The sequence below is a fragment of the Halichoeres trimaculatus genome, unplaced genomic scaffold (assembly GCF_033239565.1).
Source record: "Halichoeres trimaculatus isolate MK-OKI-2021-1 unplaced genomic scaffold, fHalTri1.1 fHalTri1_scaffold_4, whole genome shotgun sequence".
Lineage (NCBI taxonomy): Eukaryota > Metazoa > Chordata > Actinopteri > Labriformes > Labridae > Halichoeres > Halichoeres trimaculatus.
In genome coordinates this window covers 18,326,324-18,348,082 of record NW_027437182.1, presented here as the reverse complement: position 1 = coordinate 18,348,082, position 21,759 = coordinate 18,326,324, and the positions used below count along the sequence as shown (strand labels likewise).

At 40.9% G+C, this 21,759-nt stretch overlaps 1 protein-coding gene across 1 annotated transcript in view; it reads left to right on the top strand.

The window, feature by feature from the left end:
- The window catches only part of arhgef18b (rho/rac guanine nucleotide exchange factor (GEF) 18b), a 41,655-nt gene extending 25,147 nt beyond the window's left edge, over positions 1-16,508 (top strand). The window contains exons 24-30 of the mRNA XM_074668203.1: positions 178-246; positions 411-458; positions 614-895; positions 1,641-1,790; positions 10,218-10,569; positions 11,818-11,961; positions 12,417-16,508. Coding sequence (XP_074524304.1) covers positions 178-246; positions 411-458; positions 614-895; positions 1,641-1,790; positions 10,218-10,569; positions 11,818-11,961; positions 12,417-12,748 — 1,377 coding nt within the window. The 3' untranslated portion in view covers positions 12,749-16,508. The remainder of the gene's footprint in view (positions 1-177; positions 247-410; positions 459-613; positions 896-1,640; positions 1,791-10,217; positions 10,570-11,817; positions 11,962-12,416) is intronic.
- Positions 16,509-21,759: the final 5,251 nt, after the last annotated feature.

Below are 21,759 nucleotides of genomic sequence, written 5' to 3'. Positions count from 1 at the left end.
TTTATACCAGAAAACAAATGCATCCGCACATCTTCTGATCTCAGCTCTTTTACATTAACTATAGGAAACAAGGCTTCTTAGAGCCACAACAGTGTGACATGTTTCTGTGTAGGTATAATTTTTGTGATTCTGTTTCATTAGTGTGATTGGCTGTGTGTTAACCTTGCTGTTGCTCAGGTTGATGAAAGCTGCTGCTCTCCTGCCAGATGGAACCGCATCTGGTCCAATGCCTTCCCTGAGGCTGAGGTAAACTCTACCTTTCTAATCTGTCACCTTGTGTCACACAACACTGCTGGAAATGATATATCATAGCCATGCCTGCTGAACTGAGACGATGTAACCACAAGGTGTTCTCTGATATGAATATGATGCAAAGTGTTGCTCTGACTTTTCCTGTGTCTCTGTTTTAGTTCTTCGACAAAGTGCTGATGCTCTCCCAAAGGCTCTACAGTCTGCAGGTAATACTGTCTCCACTACTTTTTATCTAATTTTTGAACACCTGTGTCATTGTTTATTGTTTTTAAGCATACATTTACACTCGATAGACAACACTCAAATATGTCCAAAGGTAATTTCTTGTTTTTCTACGGCTGTTTCCTGTTTCCATCTCTAGGCCATCATATCACAGCAGGACAGTCACATTGAGCTACAGCGGGCCTCGCTGACAGAGCGCGCCTCTCTGCCCGGCCGCCACAGAGGGAATGTGCTCCTGGAGCAGGAGAAACAGAGGACTCTGGCCTTGCAGAGAGAGGAGCTGGCCAGCTTCCACAAGCTTCAGTCTCAGCACCGGCATGAGCAGCAGCGCTGGGAGAGAGAGAGGGAGAGGCATCGCCAGCAAGTGGAGGCCACTGAGGCCAGACTTCAGCAGAGGGAGGAGGAGTGCAGGAAGCTGGAGGTGAAGCTTCCAGTCCCACCTGAGGGCTGTGAAATATTTTCAAATGACACATGCAAATTCATTTATTTTTATTTGCTCTGTTTTACATTCTGTTGCTCTATCTGTTACTACCTCCACCAAGGAGGTCATGTTTCTGGGAGAGTTTGTCTTCCTGTTTGCCTGTGAATGACATAACTCAAAAAGATGCAAACGGATCTTGATGAAATTTTCAGCAAATGTTCGATATGGAATAAGGAAGAAGTGATTCAATTTTGAAGGTCTGGATCCAGGACTTTTAAAAGGATTCTCTACTATTGTGAGATCGGGCCGGTTTCACCATATGTGTATATAACTCCACATTGAATAGAAAAAAAAAAAAAAACAAGACAAGGTCACAATAATTTCTGACAGATGTTAAAGTATGATCCAGATCCTGGAAATATTCTGGATACTAAGATCTGGAATAACATAAATTTCAACACTGTCAGGTAACAAATTATTGTACAAACCTGCAACTAACACCAAATTGTAGCAGACAGTCTGCTGAAAGGGAGTATAACATTAAAGTAGGACTGAAGTGTTGCGTGACAATCACAATATGCTTGGCGGAGGTCTGTGCTCTCTGAGTGCTTTTTAGTTTACTACTCTGTCAGAAGCTTTGAAATAGGAAGTAAGTTTTAAAGAAAAATATAGGATAATGTTTTAAATACCCATACCCCTCACTTCTATGATTAACATTCCACAATTTCTGGATCTTTTGATGCAGGAGCAACTGGCAGAAGAGAGGAAGGAACTGGAGGTTCAGAGGGAGAAGTACCAGAAGGACTTGGAGAGGCTGCGAGAGTCTACCAGGGCCGTGGAGAAGGAGAAGGAGCGCCTGGAACACCAGAAGAAGATCAAGAGGAAGACTATTGAGGTGAGAAACATATGGTACCAAAGTGCTCAAAATTTACCCAAACCAACGTATCACAGTATTCATTTTGTACATAGTAAGATTAGCAGACTGGCTTTTATTGGTTGTAACAAAATTTGTTCACAAAGTTTTAAGTAACAGGTTGGCTGAAGTTACAAAACTTATGTCCAAAGTTGTAATCACTGTAGTTTACAATTGACCTTGGTTGAAAAAAGTATCTTGGAAAGTATAAACCTTTTATTGATAGTCATAAAAGATTTGATTGCTGCATCTATAAAGTGTGTGTGCAACAGAGTGGAAATGAGGACAAGGGCGAGGTGCTGGGTGAGTGAGGTGAAGCAGGATGGATAGTTAAGGCAACAGTCACTCACATAAAGGTGATTTTGTATGTTTTTTTTGTTGTTTCATTCTCACACAGTCTGACATACTTAAAGAAACACGTCAGTGCAACACATGTAGGATTGTTTGTATTTACAGTCACCCCCTTTCTTCTGCGCATTCCTGACTAAGCCTGCAGGAACTTTTGCATCTAAAGTTCTGGTTGTCTTTCTGGTAAAAGGAGCTCTGTTTACAGCTCCCACAGCCTGTTTCAGACACTGGTGTAATGATGAGCGCACATACCACTGATTACATCTCCGACCACTCAAACTGGGAATCCACCGACACAGGGAGCGGTCTTCCCCCTCACCTCTCTTTACCTCTGTTTCTCCTCTCTCCATCCTGTGTTGCTCTACTTCTTTCTCTCCTTGCAGTACAATGTAAGCCATTGTTTGTAGGTTTCATGGGAGAGGAACTTAGAGAAGACTGTAATTTCATGCCTGGTGCCAACAGATCTGTCAAGCAGTATCAATGAACTTACTAAATATCAGCCTTTAGTGTTTCCTAAGGTCTCTGTAACTATTGCAGTTTTAGCTATTTACATTCTTAAGTATCTTAAATATCCTGAATATCAGTGGATATGGATACATATAACAATATGGATACGTATATCATGGTAACTTGTGTAAAATGACTTAAAAAAACATCAGTGTACAAAACCGTGAAGGCAATTTTTTATGGACAAAAAATACTTCACAGAGCAGTAAAAAAGTGAAATCTGATATAAGACATGTATTAAGTGTTACAAGTTAGTCATGCAAGCTGTAGATGTGGACTGAATCGTGCACAGAAGCTTATTTAAAGCCACAACTACCAAACAAACACTTTTCATCAATTTTTGATGTGATGATTCTGAAGTATGGACTCTTTTGGTGGTTTAACAAATTAGTTTGTACATTTGTCAAATTTACATTTCAAACCTTAAATACAAGGAGCATAAACATTGATAATAGCTTCATTACCTGAGTGACACAAGGTTCTGTCATCACATCGGACATCATGTTGGATCATGCTCACAAAGCCCAAACTTTCAGCTTTCAGGATGAGTCAGTTTCTGTTCTGCTTTGTTAGAAGAAGGCGTCAGTATGCCACAATGAAAGTGCATTTTTCCCAAGGAGTTGGACGGATCAAAACCAGTTATTCCAGTGTCACCGTGTTACACGTGCTACGAGACATACATGTTGCTGAGACAATAATCTCCAGTGATGTCACAAGTCCCTCTTTCTGCTGGCAGGCGTTCCTACCTGGGTTGACACCTGACAGTTATTTTTGATTGGCTAATATTCCTTCATCCTGCACCCCATGCTGGTAACTGACACATGACACAACAACTCATTCAAGTCCCGACATGCTCCCAAAAAACAGCCACAGTGCTTTTTGTTTGAGCGCATTCTGTTTTCTAAATCTTTCTGCATCAAGTGCAAAGTTTAGCCGGGCATATCTCAACATTGTTCTGTCCGTCTACAATTTACCAGACCTTTCACTGATGGTCTTCAGTAAACTGGAGCTTTAACTCAAATGCAGCTGACAGGAGTTACTACAGTTACTATCTTATTGCTGCTCGAGTCGTAACCAAAATCAGCTCACAGTGTCTCCTTTAAAAAGACCCTCTGGCTGAAACTGTGTTGATGACTAATACAGGGACCCCTGTAATTAAAGAGGCCTTCAGTGAAACACTAACGGTGATAACTGAGTGGTTTGTTTGTCACATGCACTGCAAGATAAGCAAATCTAGACCCTCATTACTCAGCACCTCATTAAACTGTGGGCACAATATTTGTTTTAAACCAGCGGGGCAGTGCATTAGTTTGTTTTGTACACATGCATATGTATAGGCTGCAGTTTTTTACTGCAGGCTCTGCTGTGGGACTTTTCTTGGCTGTGGTCATGGAAGATTTGGAAGTGGTTTGTCCCCCCTCTGCGTCAAACACATCAAACAGCCTTTTCATCAGCTGTGACCACGGGATCTGCTCCAGACGCGGAGCCAGCCCGATATCAACAGACGTTTAATCACCACCATCCAACATTAAGACTCATCAGCAGACCTGCGGTGCTATAATTAGACCTCATAAAAAAAGGCATGCCTGCTTGTGAGACTGTGTGTGTGTGTGTGTGTGTGTGTGTGTGTGTGTGTGTGTGTGTGTGTGTGTGTGTGTGTGTGTGTGTGTGTGTGTGTGTGTGTGTGTGTGTGTGTGTGTGTGTGTGTGTGTGTGTGTGTGTGTGTGTGTGTGTGTGTGTGTGTGTTTTGCAACATGTGTATGTGTTGGCGCAAGAGCGGTGCTAGTTGCGGCATGTCCTGACTTCTGAGGAGCTCCTCTTTCATGTCCTATCTCATCTGATCAAAGTCGGCGCTGTGATAAGGAATGCTCTAAGCTCAGGCTTATTTATTGGTTCTCCTTCAGGACTAAGCCTCCTTCACTTTGATTGCTCAATTAGCTTGTGAATTACAAGTCCAACACTGTGTTTATAACCAAGGTGGGAGATAAGGGTTTGTGAATTAGATTGAAAATAAACAAGAGGAGACGATAAGAGATGGTAGATAAAACAAAAGAAGTACACTGTTGTAGAGTGAAGGAAACATAAAGGGTAAGGACTGAGTGTGTTTCTTTGGGGTTAAGGGTTTAAAGCCCAGCTGAATGGGAAAGTCTAAAGAGGAATTTTATCAAAGAACAAGCTCTGCTCTTCCTTCAGTAACATTTTCCTGAAATGCTAGAAGGCAAAGCACTCACCACAGCAAAACCCTCAGCTTCTCCTTTTTCTCAAGAGCTAAAACTTAAAACATAAAATGCTGCTCAGTAACGACATGAGCATTACAGAGGCCAATGCCCAGGAGAAATCTGTAGATGGTCAGTCATAAAACTGACCTGTGTCTCCTCCACTTTGAGCTATGTCTTTTCCTCTTTTGCCTTGGTCCTCAAGCTGATTTACGATGCTGTCTGAGTTTGTTCCTGTGGTCTGGAAAAATCCCCATGCTGTAACTTCTTACCCATCAGCAACATTACAATGTTCAGACACACCTAGATACGTGTGGCTCACTCCCTCTTCCATATGCTGTAATATCTGCCCTCCAGCTCGCTCTTTGCTCGACACAGTCTGTTTCAGAAGATTATCTTGATAACTGATCACTGTGGCCTCTTTCAACCTGAAAAACTGTCATATTAATCATATTAGCCACTCTTTGGACAAAATACAGAAAATACATTTAGACGATGGTTATGGCTTTCTCTGCTTCTTGTTAGTTTCAAGATATCCCAAATGTTCTGTATAAAAAAGAAAATATAGTAAAAAAAATCTTGCTTATACTTGTCATCTTACAACCAAGCAGCCACGAGACTGTGTGAGCAAAGAAGTGCCTGTATTGTATCTGTAGCCCTCCTGCTGAGAAAATATAGGTTATATGAGGCAATCTTAGTTTGCTCCCGTGACAATACAACAACAGGAGAGATTTGCATAGAGCGGGATGCAAATCTACCCCCAGGCATTGAGCATTCCACTTCCTCTTATGCCATTCTCGATTTGATTTGGGACTGCAGAGCCAAGATGTCCAAGGTTAAAGCCGGACATGCTGACTGCTCTGTTGTTGACTGCAATAAGCAGCACATATTGTACGTCTCTATTCTTTCCCAGCAGTGGAGGACCAAAGAAAACTGTGGTTTTTCTTTTATCATTTAAAAATGTGCTGGTCGAAGTTGTTACTGATTTGATTGTTTATGCTGAACACTACACCTCAGACTGCTTCAACAAAGAAGGCTGTGACTACATGAAAATTGGACACAAGGAGAGATAGCAAGAGAAACAATCTAATTTAACACACCAGAAAGAGTCAAGCTGTTTTAACAGCAGCTGTCACAGGAAGGGGGCAGTGGAAGCGCCATGAGATTAACCACTAACATGGATAAATTGGCAGGTTTTCATATTTAACAATCTCAGAACCAAACGATAGTGTCAGAAAATTCTTAATTCAAAGAGATGAGCAAGACTAGTATTAATGTAACTGTATTTGTGGAATCGAAAAAATGGGTGGAGGAAAAAAAATCTGCATCTTTACAAAAAATGAAGAGTCCTACCACTGTCTAATTGTTTTTCTGTAGATCAGACTGTTTAAACCCCAATTTATTACCTAAAATCTATTATTTAGCTTAGGCCTGTCAGGATAATCAAATGATAAATAAAAACGTCCTCGGTAAGTTTGCCAGCCTCGATAAAATGACACGTGCATGCATGTTTGTTTTTATCCTCTCTTTCGACCAAAGAGGCTGAATGAGAAGATGGCTCACTACGTCTATCTTTCCTAACATCGGGGTGCATAGGTTCTATAGCAGATTTATAGCGGAGTGAGCATCTGTCAAAAATGTGATCTTTGGCATCTTTTGCGATGGGGCTGCTCGCGCGTACACACGGAGAGAGCTGAAGCGAGCGTCCTGAGGGGTAAGGAGGAAACACACGCTAATATGAGTGATGGCATGAAAGATACGGTTCTTAAGCCGCCTGCCACAGTCCCAGTGTGGGAATATTTTGTTTTTTATCAGAATGAACAAAGTGTGAGCTCATGAACACCAACGAGCTGATATGTCGCATTTGTTTGAAAATAGTGGCGACGAAGAAGAAGAAGGGGGGGTGCAGCGGAGCCTTGTTCTTTGACAATCCGCTCTTACTGAGGCTTTTGGTCGGCAAAGTAAATAGAAATAAAAGCACCAAATGGTGGGTGCTCAAAGACAGCTACATTGCCAAAGAAATGCAGCCCTTCAATACGGTTGAAAGCCAGTAATGTTAAAAATGTTTGACAGACAGTACGGATTGACTGGGAAAAAGTACATGTTACAAACAATTCAGAAACTGTTTAAACTTCCTTTTATTTAGGCTATAGTTTTTATTGTTTTTTTTGTTTTGTTTTGTTTTTTTGGAGTTTTGTTTTTTCTTTAGAGACAGGGTCTATGTTTTATTGTTTTTGATTAGTATTAATTATTTTCATTGACATGTATTTTTTTCTAAAAGAAAGTCCATTACATTTTCATTGTATTTTTTTTCTCTTTCTTGTTTATTACAATTATTATATTTTTTTGTTTAATTGATTTTATTTAAAAGATCCTGACCTTTTAATTACAGTTAAATACTCTTAAGAAATTAAAGTTTCTTGCTTTTGATATGGTGTACTCACTTTATTATCCCATTTATCATAATTACATCAATGAAAAAATTGAGAAAAAAAAATCAAAATAATATTGACAATAATATTGTTTATCAGCAATAATATTTTGGAAAATTATCGTCTAGCAAAATTTGTTATCGTGACAGGCCTAATTTAGCTATAATCTTTTGCTGGTTTACACATATGAAGGTTTTACACATAATGTTTTTGCACCTGTAGTTTTCAACAGTGAGTTAAAAGTAAACATAAACACACTTTTCATCACGCAAACTCAAACATGGCTTTGGTGTTAGCCTGCTCTTGTCTCTGTTGAAGTAAAATCGCACAAGTCAGTCACATTTCCTATTTGCAAACTGCATGGATGGATTTGCGTACAATTTCTTTTCTAAGACCTGGCATCCACAAGGCTCTGTGTTATTGTAAATTAGTGCTTGATTTGTCTTTTTTGCTGAGGTGTGTCCAAGGGAAGTTTAGGTATTAATGCTTAGAGACACACCTCAGGATAAGTACTTATAAATACCACTGATTCTTCTTTTGACAGACAATAATCTTCACACTGGTGGTTGATGACTTAGTATTAAATCTACATCTATGGTTGCTTGATTTACTGTGAAAGAACTAATCATATCATTTAGTTTCATCTCCAGGAGAGCATTGTGTAAATAAAGAGTCTAAAAGAGTCACCACTCCTCTTCACACTCCTTAAATAAACTTTATTTACACTTCATATTTTAACCACTAGTTTCTTGAATAATGATTTTAGATGTGACAAGCTTCATTGGTAATGTTTGTATGGTTAGGAGCTACACTCAGCCCTTAAAGCTTATTGTTAAATCAATAATGTAAACAGTCCAGGTCAGATTTAATATTAGGTATTTCCTTCGCACTGATTTTGATTGTGTACACAAGGCAACACATTGTGCAGTGTTGTTGAAGATGTGAATGATCTGGGAGTATCCAGGCAGTTTGCAGCATGAGAGAAACCTGGCTGTGTAATTAGCCGGTTCAAGTCTGTCATTAAGAGAAGCTGCTGGAAGGCAGCCAGTGCTAATTGTTTATATGCTGTCAGTCAGAGCTGTTTGTGCCCTGTAGCTTCCATACGCTTTACTCCCCTGGAAACCTGCTGTTTGTGCAGCCTAAAGCTGATCACCTTGTTCGCTGAACAATAGAACATCTGTTTGCCAAGATGAGTGAGCGCTGAAGCAGTGAAGGAGGGGATTCAGAGAGAGGTATGGAGACTTTCCCAACGGCAGGGCCTCTTTCTGCCTTAGGTCGTACTGTCATGCTCTGCAGTTACAGCTGGGGGAAGCTACAGTTTACACACACACACACACACACACACACACACACACACAGTCACAGCCAGATGCATTTGCCCTTCATGCCCTGTAAAACACAGTCATCATGTGTTCCTCATCTCCCCAGGAAATATTCTGCTTGGTCATCAATCATGCAGCATGTGCAGCACATAACTAACAAGAGTTACAACCTAATGCCAGGCTTTGTATGAAAGACACCTCTGTTCACACTGCTCTTACACTGACATCAGTTTGCTGACATACTTTGTTAAGGTCCTTTAAATGATATTACTACATATTAAACTGAAGCATTGTGAAAAGATGTTTTTTGAACTGTGTTATGCAGCATGTATTTGATCTCTAACAGAAGCTCCACTGTTGCTAAAATCCTCTCAGTCAATCTAACATAACGATGGTCATCTGTGTATCATCTTTCTTGTAATCAGATAGACAATGCAGTCAGTGTCTTTTGTCCACTGATGTCATGAGGGCCATTTTCTTGTTCCCCTGCTTGTCTAACAGGCCTGCCTGTTTTGTTAGGCACGCCTTTATTTGCACAGGGACTATTAAGGGTTTTATGTTTCCCGTTTTGTGTGTGTCTGTGTGTGTATGTGCACATTGTCCTTGAGCCTCGTGGAACACATCAAAAGCCTGTTACCAAACTCACCAAACTGTGTGCTCAGCAGAACGAGTCTCATGTGTTTCTGATTCCCTCTTGAGCTCATAAACATCCTGCTCTTCTACAGATTGTGTTTGTGTGATGGCTCAGTGTCTCACAGATAGTTTATAGAGTATCTGTGTGTGCGTGAGTGTTTCTGTATGTGTTAGAGCGTGGTGCCATTCTTTTTGAACTTTGATTACCCTATAGGTACACAGGTAGGGGTCTTTTAGCTGTTCCCAGAGTTAAGACTAAAACATATGGGGAAGCTTCTTTTTGTTATTACGGCCCCGTCTATGGAACAGTCTACCTGAGGATCTGAGAGCAGCACCTACTGTTCATTTTTTAAAGGCAGACTCAAGACCTACCTCTTTGATCTCGCTTTTAGCTGATTGTATTTATATTATTTTATGTTATATTTAACTTATTTTAACCCTTTTATTTAGTTTTATGACTACATTTCAGTCAGATTTTTATTTTATTTTATGTATTATTTGTTTTTTTATTTTTTACTTGGAATTTTATTTTATGTTGAATGCTTCTCCAATTTTGGCTGATTTCTTTACACACCTGATGTTACGCAATCTCATTTTACAATATTATCTATCTAACTTATTATTTTATTTATTTATTTACTCATTTATTTATCTTACCTTCAAGTATTTTTGAGTATTTTTAAGTATCATATTACTTTTAGCTCCTGTGTTTTCATGTGTTTGAGTAAATGAGTGTGTATGTTGAATATGGTTTGGGGGTGGTGGGGGTCTTATGTTTTCATTTTATGTAATCATGCAATTTCTGCTTTTTATTCCACTTTTTATTTTGTTAAATCTTTTTCTCATGTGAAGCACTTTGTATTACAAAATCCTGTATGAAAAGTGCGATACAAATAAAGTTTGATTTATTGATTGATATAGCAGATAACTAACCATCCCCTCCTCCTCCAGGTGGCTCCTCTGTCCGGCAGTCTAAACGGCGAGCTCCTCATGTCCTCTGGCCTTGCCTCATCTACCAGTGTCACTGACCTGCCCCTGCCTCAGAAGCCCTTACTGCGCGGTAGCCTGTCCGTGGCGCCGGCTGATTACCCAGAGCGCCCAGAGGTGATGCTGCGCAGAGAGACAAGCTCCTCCACCTTACCCTTGAAGACTGAGGTGCCGCTCCACCTCTTCAGCACCACTAACCAGCTGCACAAGCCGGTGGGGGTGCAGCAGCAGATTCCCACCAAGCTGGCCGCCCTCAGCAGCGGCAAAGGGAAAGGAGGCAAGATCGGCAAAGCCTCCCATCGCACTGACAGCACTGGTATGGAGTTAGACCTCAGGCGCTGAGTTTTGTATCCTCAGCAAGTTGCAGGGTGGTCTGGTGGTTGTAGAGTCTGCCTCCACTGTGTGTGTGTGTGGTCACAGGTTCATGGCACAGAAGTGTGTCAGAGTAGTGAAATGAACCAAATCCTTTACCTTGTGTGAAATAAAGGCTGCTTTTCATAGCTCATCAGGAAGGCACTGATCTTCTAGACCAGGCATGGGCAAACTACGGCCCGGGGGCCACATGCGGCCTCCGAACTTGAAAAAATTAAATGAATAAACCTTGTTAATGTTTTATTTTCCCTGCAATTCTGATGTTTTCTATATAGACCGTTCACATTTAACATCAAAATATCACACAAACAATTTTGACACAATCTTTTATAATTTTTTGTATTTTCATTTTTAAAACCAGGACGGATAAAACGCATTTTTCTGTTTTTCTGTAATTCCGTTTTTACGTTTTTACGTTTTGGCTTTAAAGTAGAAAAACAAAAAAACAAGTCCGTTTTTTCATTTTTTAAATTTTGTTTTGAAACAGTATCACAAAAGAACGAACCATACACGGATTAAAAAACCCCATTATAATTCCATTCTCTCATATTCTAATTTTAATTTCAAAACAAAATCAAAACAGTGAAAAATAGACCGTTACGTGTTTTCTGATTTTTGATTTGAAAAAGAAAAATTGAATAACAAGTCGTTATCTGTTTTCTGATTTTGGATTTTAAAATGTATATGGAATGAATGAATGATACCCTGATAGTTACCAAAGCACTCCATCCATCTGCTCCTGGTCCGGCCCCTTTGTAAAATGTTGGAACCCATTGTGGCCCACGAATCAAAAAGTTTGGCCACCCCTGGTCTAGACATTAAATTGACTGATTCATGATCTTTATGAAAAAGCAGCTTCTTCCTCTCTGGCTTGTTTTACCAAATCACTGGATGATTTGTAACCATGCAGCCGTCTAGATTATACAACTGATTTTTCTATTCGCTCATTCTTATTGATACACCAGCCATCTGTGTCTGACAGGAGCTTGACCTGATTATGATTTAAGCGTCTCATTAGAATCACATTAGCCGTCTTAACCGGGTCAGCTCTCAGATAAATCAAATAGTGTCCTCACAGAAGCTGGGCTGCTGGTGTCCACTGGTGAAATCTGATTCTACAATTAAATCACCTTCTGTCTCTGTTTGTCTCCTGCTTTCTTCACCTCCTCCTCCTCCTCCCTCTACTCCTCAGCCTCAGTGGATATGAAGCAAATGCTGCCTCTAAAGCTGTCCGCCAGAGATGACAACACCCAGAAGGCCAAGCGCTCCATCAGCCCCCACCAGCAGCTCTCTTTGTCAGCGTCTCCTGCAGCTCACCCCCTGCATCACCTCACAGGTAGCGTTTACGCTCACACACTTCCTCCTTTCCTCTGCCAGGATAAACCCAAACATAATCCTCTTTGTCTTTCTTTGCCTGCTGCATTATTTAACAAGTTTCTCACAGACACAAGCATGACACACACACATTCTCCACCTGGGCAAACCGGACTCCACCTGGCTGTGTGTCTCTCTGAAGCGTCCATGTCCAGCCTCACCCTGTGTAAACACACATCAGTTTCACACACTGCACCGTGATTAATGACAGGCTGTTCTACTGGCATGTTTTAACACTTTAATCCGGCGCCTTCACAGCTACCTCTGCCAAATAAAAAATCTGGCAGGTTTTCATGTGATGGATTTTACCTCGGGCTGTGTTACACAGGCACAAAAAGGCTAATCTGCTGCTAGTTTTCATCCTATTTCTGGAGTAATCTCCTGTTATCTAATGCTCTTTCTTTTTGTTTCTAACAGATCAACTTAGTCCTCCTGACATCGCTGTACCAGACACCCAGTCCACCTCCTGCATCAGCAGCTCCCACCCTCCAAGTGTTCAGAAGCCTCCCATGCCTCCTGCGCAGCCTCACCCTCAGCCCCCCATGCAGCCTCCCAGCATCCCTCCTCCCCACTCCCAGAGCACTGGGTCCCTCCAGTTCCAGACCCATCTGCAGCCGCAGAGCCTCAGTCCAAACACCCAGGCCTACGTCCAGGGGAGTGTTCACGGGCTGACTCACAGCCACAGCATGCCACCACCTTACAAGATCAACACAGAAGACCTCAACAAGGAGGATGTCATCTTCTTCTGAACTCCAGTCTGCAAAGACCAAAGGGAGGTTTCTGGTTCAGGATCAGAGTTTTTAACCAGCGATCATGTCATGTTGAAGGTTTGTTCATGGTGTACAGGTGCAGTGTTGCTGAGGTTTGATAAGATTTTAACTAATGACACATTATGGCAGCAATCCATGGAGGAGCATGGAGCCTTTTTCAGCAGGAAAAGAAAACATTTCTGTTTCAAACCTGCATCCTCATCCTGCTGTTTGAGTTGCCTCAGTCTTCTTTTGTCAATCCTTGGCAAAAACAAGGAATCTTGAAGAAGTTCAAACAGATTTAAAAGAAGTATCATCAACCCAAAGACATTAGCCCTGACAGCTGAAGGGGTTTGACAGAAAGGATCATTGTGGAGGAGATGAAGAGTGATGTCCTGGTCAGGATAGTCTTCCTCTTGATCTTCAATCACAAGAGACAGCAAGTCAGAAAAAAAAAAATCAAAATCTGAAGGTATGGACGCTCTGCGTGGAGTTTCATTTGCACAGTGTAAATACTTCATTCCAAATGAAAGAATGAACTTTTATGGACCATATGTGTGCTGTTTGATTGTTTATTTGGGAGAATAGAGAAGCTTAACTTCATTTTGCTTTTGTTTTTAATCATACTTATCAGAGATGGTTGAATAAGTGATAGTGAAACGTGACTTGGTCATAAGTATCTTTTAATCCAGGCTGTAACAGTGAACTACAGCTAAGGGAGCTGTACTCTCTGCTCAGAGTCCCTCTTAAAAAAAAAAAAAAAAAAACTCAGTTGCTGTTTTAGTAAAACATGTGCTGTGCAAATCAGGTCATTTCATGCTGTATCTTGTTTTTATCAAAAAATGAACATACTTGAGGAGAGGAGAGAAAATGTGTCTTGGTAGAATTAAAAAATCAAAATCAGATATCATAAGTGTGCACAAGACAGCCCAGAGATAAAAACAGCCTTCATCATCTTCTCCCAAGAGGTCCCCCATCTAAAACATTTTTTTACGATGGAAACAAGGCCTAAATATGAAGGATGTTAAAACTGTTTCATCGAAGAAGAAAAAAAAATATTTTGATCATCCCGTCTTTTTCACTACGATCCTGTTTTCCTCGATGTGAAATCTGTTTTGCAGGTTGTACCATTTGAATCTTTTGTCAGTCTCATTAAATTTTTCAGGATTGCTTAGTTGGTAAATCACTGATATATTTATAAAAAGTCAGTTTAAATCAACAGTTTGTTTTATTTAAGGCTGATTTATTAGCTGAGTCTCATACTTCCAGATGAGAAAAAAACGGTACAGTGACAGATGCAGCAAAATCAACAATCAGCTGTTGTCGTTCATTGACTGAAGGCGGACAGAAACGTCTGTCTCATGTTACCCACCTGGTTTGTGCTTGTGAAACCTTGAAATCATGAAGGATACTTTTATTCATTTTGAGACTTGAGAGGGAAAAATGTCAGAAGAGCTTTTTCTTTGACCAAATAAGCTGGTCCCTGACGCTCAGATCACTCGCTGGAGTTTAACAGGTTTTCTGAGTGTTTATGTAAATTATGTAAAATGTTGTACATACTGTATGTGATAACTTCTACACTGGCTGTCTACATACACATATCTGTTTGAGGAACTGAATTATTTGACATGAATCAAGATGCAAAAGTCAGCCAAAAGTCTTTTTTTTTGCATAAGTGTAAATATATTAGAATACACACATGGCTGTGTATTTATCATTCAGTACACCTTGATTAGATAAACCAGTAGCGGTCTAATGAAACCACAGTCAGTCAATAGCATTTCTTTTGAAGAAGTGAAAACAAAGGTGTGCATATTTAATCTCTTGATATGTGTTGATGTAGCTTTCAAGTCAAGGTGCACTGTATGTCGTCTGTGTCTCTCCTGCGGTTCATGATGGATGTTTCACCAAGATGATGTAGCAGTCGTGAAAACTAAATCATCTGCTTGTTTCAGTTGGTTAAACCAAAGACACATGGCTGACTGGGCTCCGGTTTGTGCTCTCATATGAAGGAAAAATGACACGGTGCTGGTTGTGTGGTCATCCACAAAAACGTTATAACCTTCAAAACATCTTTCAGTGTTTGCTTTTATAGCACGCTGTCGTCCAACTTGTAGCTCTGACTTTCAGCTTTGACATTTCATTCTGTGATTATAACACATCTGGATACAGAGCATGAATTTAGATCACTTCTGTGCATCAGATCTTCAACACAGTTACAGAGGAATGTAAACGTGCACGTGAACTAGAGCCCGACCGATATGGGATTTTTGGGGCCGATACCGATACTGGGGGCAAAAAAAAAGCCGATATCTGATGTATCGGCCAATATCTGATATATCAACCGAAATCCAATATCTAGGCTGATATATAGAATAAATTCATTGATATACACAGGATATATACTGTATATGAACACAAATTATTATAATATCCATATGATTCAAGACAGAGATAGAACACACTTTAATTATAAAACTGTTAACATAAGAACTGTTGTGTAAACCAATGATAAATAAGAACAAGCTGTAAACTCAATAATAAATAAAGAAGTCAAACTTTAAACACAGTAAGTAGAAAAAAAAGTCAAACTGTACACACAATGAGCAACTTACACAACGTATTATAGTCTTACAGTAGATAATGGTGGACACAGGGGGCGGGCACTCGGGCAGTGTGCAGCCCAACACACAGACACACAGGAACAGGAGTGATAGAATCTTTATGGAGCAAAACCGGCCCAACCGATTAACCGGCCCAACCGATTAACCGGCCCAACCGATTAACCGGCCCAACCGATTAATCGGCCCAACCGATTAATTGGTCGGGCTCTAATGTGAACACACACAATGGTGTAGATGAACTGAAAACTATAAAACTGCATTTTCTCAAGTCCCATTTCAGAGACCTACCTGATATGGTAGTTCTCCTGGAGCTTTCAAGCAGATCATACACATGTGGGAAATACAAGTGCTCAACCAAGCTCTTAAAGTGCTGTAAAAGAAAATAATGGCGGCTTGTTTTTGTTCTTTTTCTACATCCTTAAACTTGTTTAGCTTAAGATAACCGTGTAATGTGGTTAAAAGCTCCAGAGAAAAATGTGAAACAGAGCATAATTTGGAATTTTGGGGGCACTTGCCGTACAGGTGAAGCATGACTAGTGAAATTACCAACATTTGAAAGTATGTCCTGTTTTTATTCTGAAAAAGGAGTGTGAGGGCGCTCCAGTTCCACTCCACTTACAAGAGGTTTCATAAACAATCAAGACCACTGATCGGGTCCTCGCGAGTCTTAAAATGCTGTCTTACTTTGCTGAAACGTTTGTTGCTGTTATCAAACTTGGGAGCCAGTCAGCTTATCAATGTGTTTGTGTGTATCTGTATGTGTATGTGTGTGTGTGTGTTTGCTCGCCATGAAAGAAACGCTGTGGAAACACTCCAGAGCAGCTTGATCCATTCTTTCACACTGGCCTGCATGCTCACACGTTGGACCTGTCGCTTGTAAATAATTGTGGACTTCTTATAATTCCTCGGCCAATTCTACACTAGTCACTTTGGATAGTAGCATACTTGAAGGGGAGAAATGAATGTTTATAATGCTTATTATTATTACTGTCTGTGAATTTGTATTTACCAAGAGCTGTCTAATGACATTTGTAGCACACGGCAGAACTGATTTTTGTACCGATTTATTTTATTCACTGTGAGATGTTAGGACGACCTGTGGACACGAACTGCTGCCTTAGAGAGAGTTTAGTAATAAAAAGTCTTACAACTATTTCTTCTGTGTGTTTATTAAGTTTTAAATCACATCTCAAAACAACTTTGTTTTGCTGCATATGTGATCATTGCTGTGTAGGCAAAAGTCAGGCGTGCAGTGAATGTTTCCCATTCAAGCAAATTTGTATTTACAACCACCACATGCACATGTAACATGTAATTCAGCCTCGTTATTTAGATTTCTATTCACTGCTTGTCAAAATAAGCCTGACCACCCAATTAGCTAGCACACTAGCTCTGCCTCCATGTCTAGGAGGTGCAGTAACAGCGTTATTGACCCTGTATTTAGACGGCCTAATAGCAGTGTGTTCCCAGACAAAGCCTTATTTAAAGGTGCTGTGGTTGTGGCTGTTTAGTCCCTCTGTAGACCTTCCTGAGAGCAGGGCTGTTGGTTCCTGCGTTATTGTCATTGTGCCTGGGAAGACGCTACAGTAGTCACCACTTTTTATTGTCTGCTGTCATTAGTGGCTTCCCTCTGTCTCCTCTCAACGATTATTTTTCCAGGCTGCTTCCCCTGTGGAGGGAAGCAGCATTTTACTCCCTCTTTGTTTCTGTCTCCTTCCTTCCAACGCTCTGCCCATTTTCATGCCTCCCTGTCGCTTCCCCTCTCATCCAGCGACTCCAATCCTCCTCGGCTCGACCGCCTCTCAGCTCGGAGGCGTTTTAAGTAATCCGGTTTGCAGGAAATCAGGAGTCTTGGCTGTCGTGTGATGGAGGCCCTTCTTCACCGCAGAACTTAAACAAATACATCATGCTCCACAGGGAGAGACGTGCAGACGAACCTCCCTGCAGGCTCGTAAAACGCTGAGACAAATGTTAGTTTGATAGACAGCAGTTGGTTTTGTTATGCTTGTTTTTACTCTTCCTTGCAGATCTGGCATGTTGGCACCATGAGGGTTGGAATGAGAGGTTAGGATCTATGAGGTTCAGCCAGGCCACTGTGCATCATGGTTCAACCTCAGGGGCTTCTGAACTGGTTTGGTTTATCGCCCATCATGGAAGTTACGGTTTCCAAATTTTCAAAAAAAAAAGTCTTTTATGTTGTCTCTGGACTGTAAGGCTGATATATTAATCACATATAGAGATGAAATGATTTGCGAACAATCAAAAACTTTTATATATCTACATAACATCATACCTACTATGAAAGAAGGGCTGTAACTTGCTTCTTTGTAGCTTTCAGTTCCTGTTCTACAATGTGTAAACAACAACTAAACCTCCACTCCTGTTTTTCGCTGTGATGTGTTTGCAGAAATGTGATTCATGCCTGCTTCTCTCGATGTTGTTTCACAGCTCCTGGCTGACACAAAGATCCTCTTGTTGAAAGGACACAAAGCAGACTCTATCTCCTCGACACTAACACCGAAGGTGATTAGAGGAAGATAGCCAGCAGGATAAGACGTTTCTCAACCAATGCGGCTTCAGACCCTGCTGACATAACCTCCTTGGCAGGCTGAGGCATAACCTGGAAACTAGAAGTTTGTTCATGATAAGGAGTGATTTTTTCTGATTGTAGCTGTTAGCAGTTATAGATAAAGAGCAGGACAGGAAGGCTTTGTTTATGGTGACAACGGTTGAGCAGTTACATACCCAGAGAGTACATGTCTGTATATTTCTCATGGGTTGTTAAGTGTGATGTGTAAACTAGGACGGGTTTCATGCTCTCTGCTTCATACTTTGTTTGGATGAATAAGAATCATTGTTCACAAACCTCCTCAGCTGATCTTCCATCTTTCATCAACAACAGAAGACCCTGTGTGGGGCAACAGTGAGAAGACTCAACCGAGAAAGGTTATGCCAGGCAGAAACCAGATCAGGTAGAGGCCCATTGTTCTGCTGGAGGGGGGTGCCTCAGGTGAATTGAAAAGAGGAGATGGATTATAAAGGAAGTGTGCTCTGTGCTGACTCGTCCTTTGTGCTCGCGCTTGCACTTTGCAGTCAGCAGTAGCCTGGTGACTGTCTGGTCATTCCAGTTTATCCCCATGTGCCTGTGTGCTGATTACACAGCGTTAGCTACCAGTGAATGCCAGCATTGTGACGCCAGGGAGGAGCTGACAGATGATTCTCATCCTGAAGTGTCCTTTTTAGTTTGATCAAGACAACATAGCTCTTTGCTTTCTTCAAAATGACTCCCATGAAAAGTGGGACAAACATGTTTCAGTAAGAGCTAAAGATCACTGATAATAAGCAGATTATTTCAAGGTGATTTTTTTCTATAAGTTATATTTCTTCAAAACCATTTCTTCACCCTTCACTGATGTTTTCTCTGTTTAGTTTTAAAAACCAGTGCACAGCCTGTCCACAGCTTTAAGTGCTTTCCATCTGTGTTTCAGGATGCCGTATTGTTCAAGAGTGATGCATTGTGGGAGGTCGCTGTGGCATTTTCAAAGAGCAGAAAGAACTTCCCTCATGCACACACAGAACCCACACTCACACACATTTTCTATACCCAAAGGCAAATCCTGGTGGTGCCAAGATAAATAGCCTCCTGGCAACTTGCATGGAAAAGCCTCTCCATGTCAGACTGGGAAGACGTGGGCATTTTAAGGAGCTGAGTTTCCCCCTTAAAAGACCCATTAGGAACTTTGTGCGAGAGTTTCTTATCGTCGTAAAAGTTGCTTTTGAAAGTCTTGGCCAAACACTTTGTGTTGCTTTTAAGGAAATGGAAAAAAGGAGTGGAGTAAAAGAGCTTCTCGTACTAACAGGCTGTATGTGGCGTAAAAGAAAAAAGCCTAGAGGAGGCTCTGAAACACAGAAAGTGATGTGAAATGTACCTAAAGTATGTAAAAAAAGCTGCAGGGTCTCTCAGTGTCAGATGAAGAAGATGCACTTCAACTTTCATTTATCAATTTAAAGAACTCCAAAGTGGATTTGTTGTCTCTTTGGAAGGATGCAGCCTGAGGTAGTGCACTTTATTCCATTATGCCACCCTTTTATAATCATAAGAGGAAGAGGATCTTACTCCTTCTGTCTCTGTACTCTCAGAAAAGATAGTTTTATGAGTCTGTGCACTCTTTTCTGTTTTACTTGAGTTCCATCACATCCCTCTTTGTCCCCGATGGTCTTTTTATTGAACGTCATGTTAGCTGATGTCAGGGGGAATTGTGTGGAGAAATATCTGACAGGCTGCAGAGTCAGAAAGAAGATCACAAACGCAGCTCCAGGGAGACAAACATCAGTGGGAGTAATTGCATACAGCTGCCTCCATACTTCCCTTTTTTCTGAGAAGAGCGGAGCACAGCAGAGCTCATCACAAGTGCAGCGCTGCTCTACAGGGGGGATCTAAACACAGCCTCTCTGATTTAAGAGCTGGAACGGAGAAGTCGCCAGCCTCCCACCAGAGCTGGCAGGGTTGGGTGGCTGTCTGGCTGCTGTTTAAAAGGGGGAGGGAGGGTGGGGGTGGAGACGGAAAGACTGCCAAAAGACCAAAAGGCCACTAACTGCTGCAACAGCAAACAGCAGAATACGACAAGACTGGGTGGATTTGTTTGTCTGCTTACGGACAGAAACTCCAGACACAGTGCTGATAAAAGAACCATGTCTAATTCATCTGCTCCAGGCTGCACTCACAGTCCAGAAAGACAAACCAGAACAAAACAAACCTCAAAGCCCTTGAGAAATGATCTTCATAACCATTCGTGAAAGTTGGTTATGAAGATTGTCATAACAAAAGTAAACGATCAAAATCTCAACTTAGTAAAAATAAGGGTCTACCATATGCACCAAACCCTTACTCAACCCATTTGTTTTGCAAGAAGCTTCACTGCTACTTGATTTAAAGCCAGAGTAATATTTTCTTTTATTATTATTATATCCAATGAGGAAATTATCATGTTTTGTATGCTGGCAGCTCATTAATGTTTGTCTCAGTGCATCATTAAAATTTGGTAAGATTATTCTCTTCAAACCCTGGCTTTTGTCTGGTGTGCAACTTTTAATTCACCTTGCTATTTGGGATAGAATAGAACAGAACTTAATTGTCATTGTAACAAGTTCAACGAAATTGGAGTCACAGCAGCAATCAACAACACAAAAGTAAGAAAGTGTATAGAAAGTGAAAAAAGGTCCATAAGAAAATAGATGATGACACCTTGTCCATCATTCTCCAGTTCAGCCAGCCTCCACCTCCACAGGGTCCAGGACTGAGCTTCTTCAGTCATGCTCCATCTCTGTCTCCTGGATCCTGACTGCTCACAGCAGGTGAAGCTCTTCCAATGTGGCGTTGGTGTCTGGTGTTAGCTCTGTTAGCCATGTCTGTGGATAGCATGATGCTACTCTGCCCTCTGGTATTCCCTCTGTTGCTGGGTTAACACAGCTAGCTCGTCCATCTTATTGGAGATAGATCTTACGTTTCCAATAATAATGGATGGAAGGACAGGTCCATGTCGTCACTTCTTAGCTCACACCTGAGAACCAGCACGTCGTCCTCACCTCCTTCTCCTCACCTTGTGGGAAGACATCAGGCCTTACACCAGTTAGCATTGACATGCTACAGGCTGCTAACAGCTGAGTTCACATGTAAACAATGCAGCCATGGTTACATGTAGGATCTCCAGACAAACACAGGAGAAAAAGTAGTAAAAATATCACTGAAGCCACAAAGTTTGGTGTCCATGACCAACAAATGAGCCATACAAAGTAATGATCCAATCCAAATACAAAGATTACGAAAAAGAGACGAAAAAATAACAAGAAACGGACAAAGAAGTGAGAGCTGTCGTAAAGGCAGCCATAGCCAACAGGGCGGTGCCTAGCAACAAGCATAAAGTAACTATAATTATAATTAGCATAAGTAAGAGCTAATAAGTATGATAACTAAACTTGGTCTCTGTACGTTAAGTTTGATTATTTGTGTTATGAGTTCTCTGTTACTTCCTTGTTAGTAGAGTTATTATGCCTAAATGCATTGGGTTTTTTTTGTTTTTGTTTTTTTTTTTCACTTAAATGGGTGTAATGTTGTGATGTCAACAAAAGATGATGTGGGCAGTGTCCCTAAATGTGGCTAACAAGTTGAAAAAAAAAAAAAAAGGAGCATCATGGGTAGAAATGTAATGTAACTTGTAACTTTCTGAAATCACCTTTTGGTGGAAGTATATAACCTAATTGATTGTTTTGTTTTTGTTTTTCATATTTCTATGCAAAATATTACAAGATAACAAGCACAATAAGCTGTGAAATCGTCGTATAAGGCCCACATTATTTCCTATTATAAAGAAGCAGATGCTATTAAAA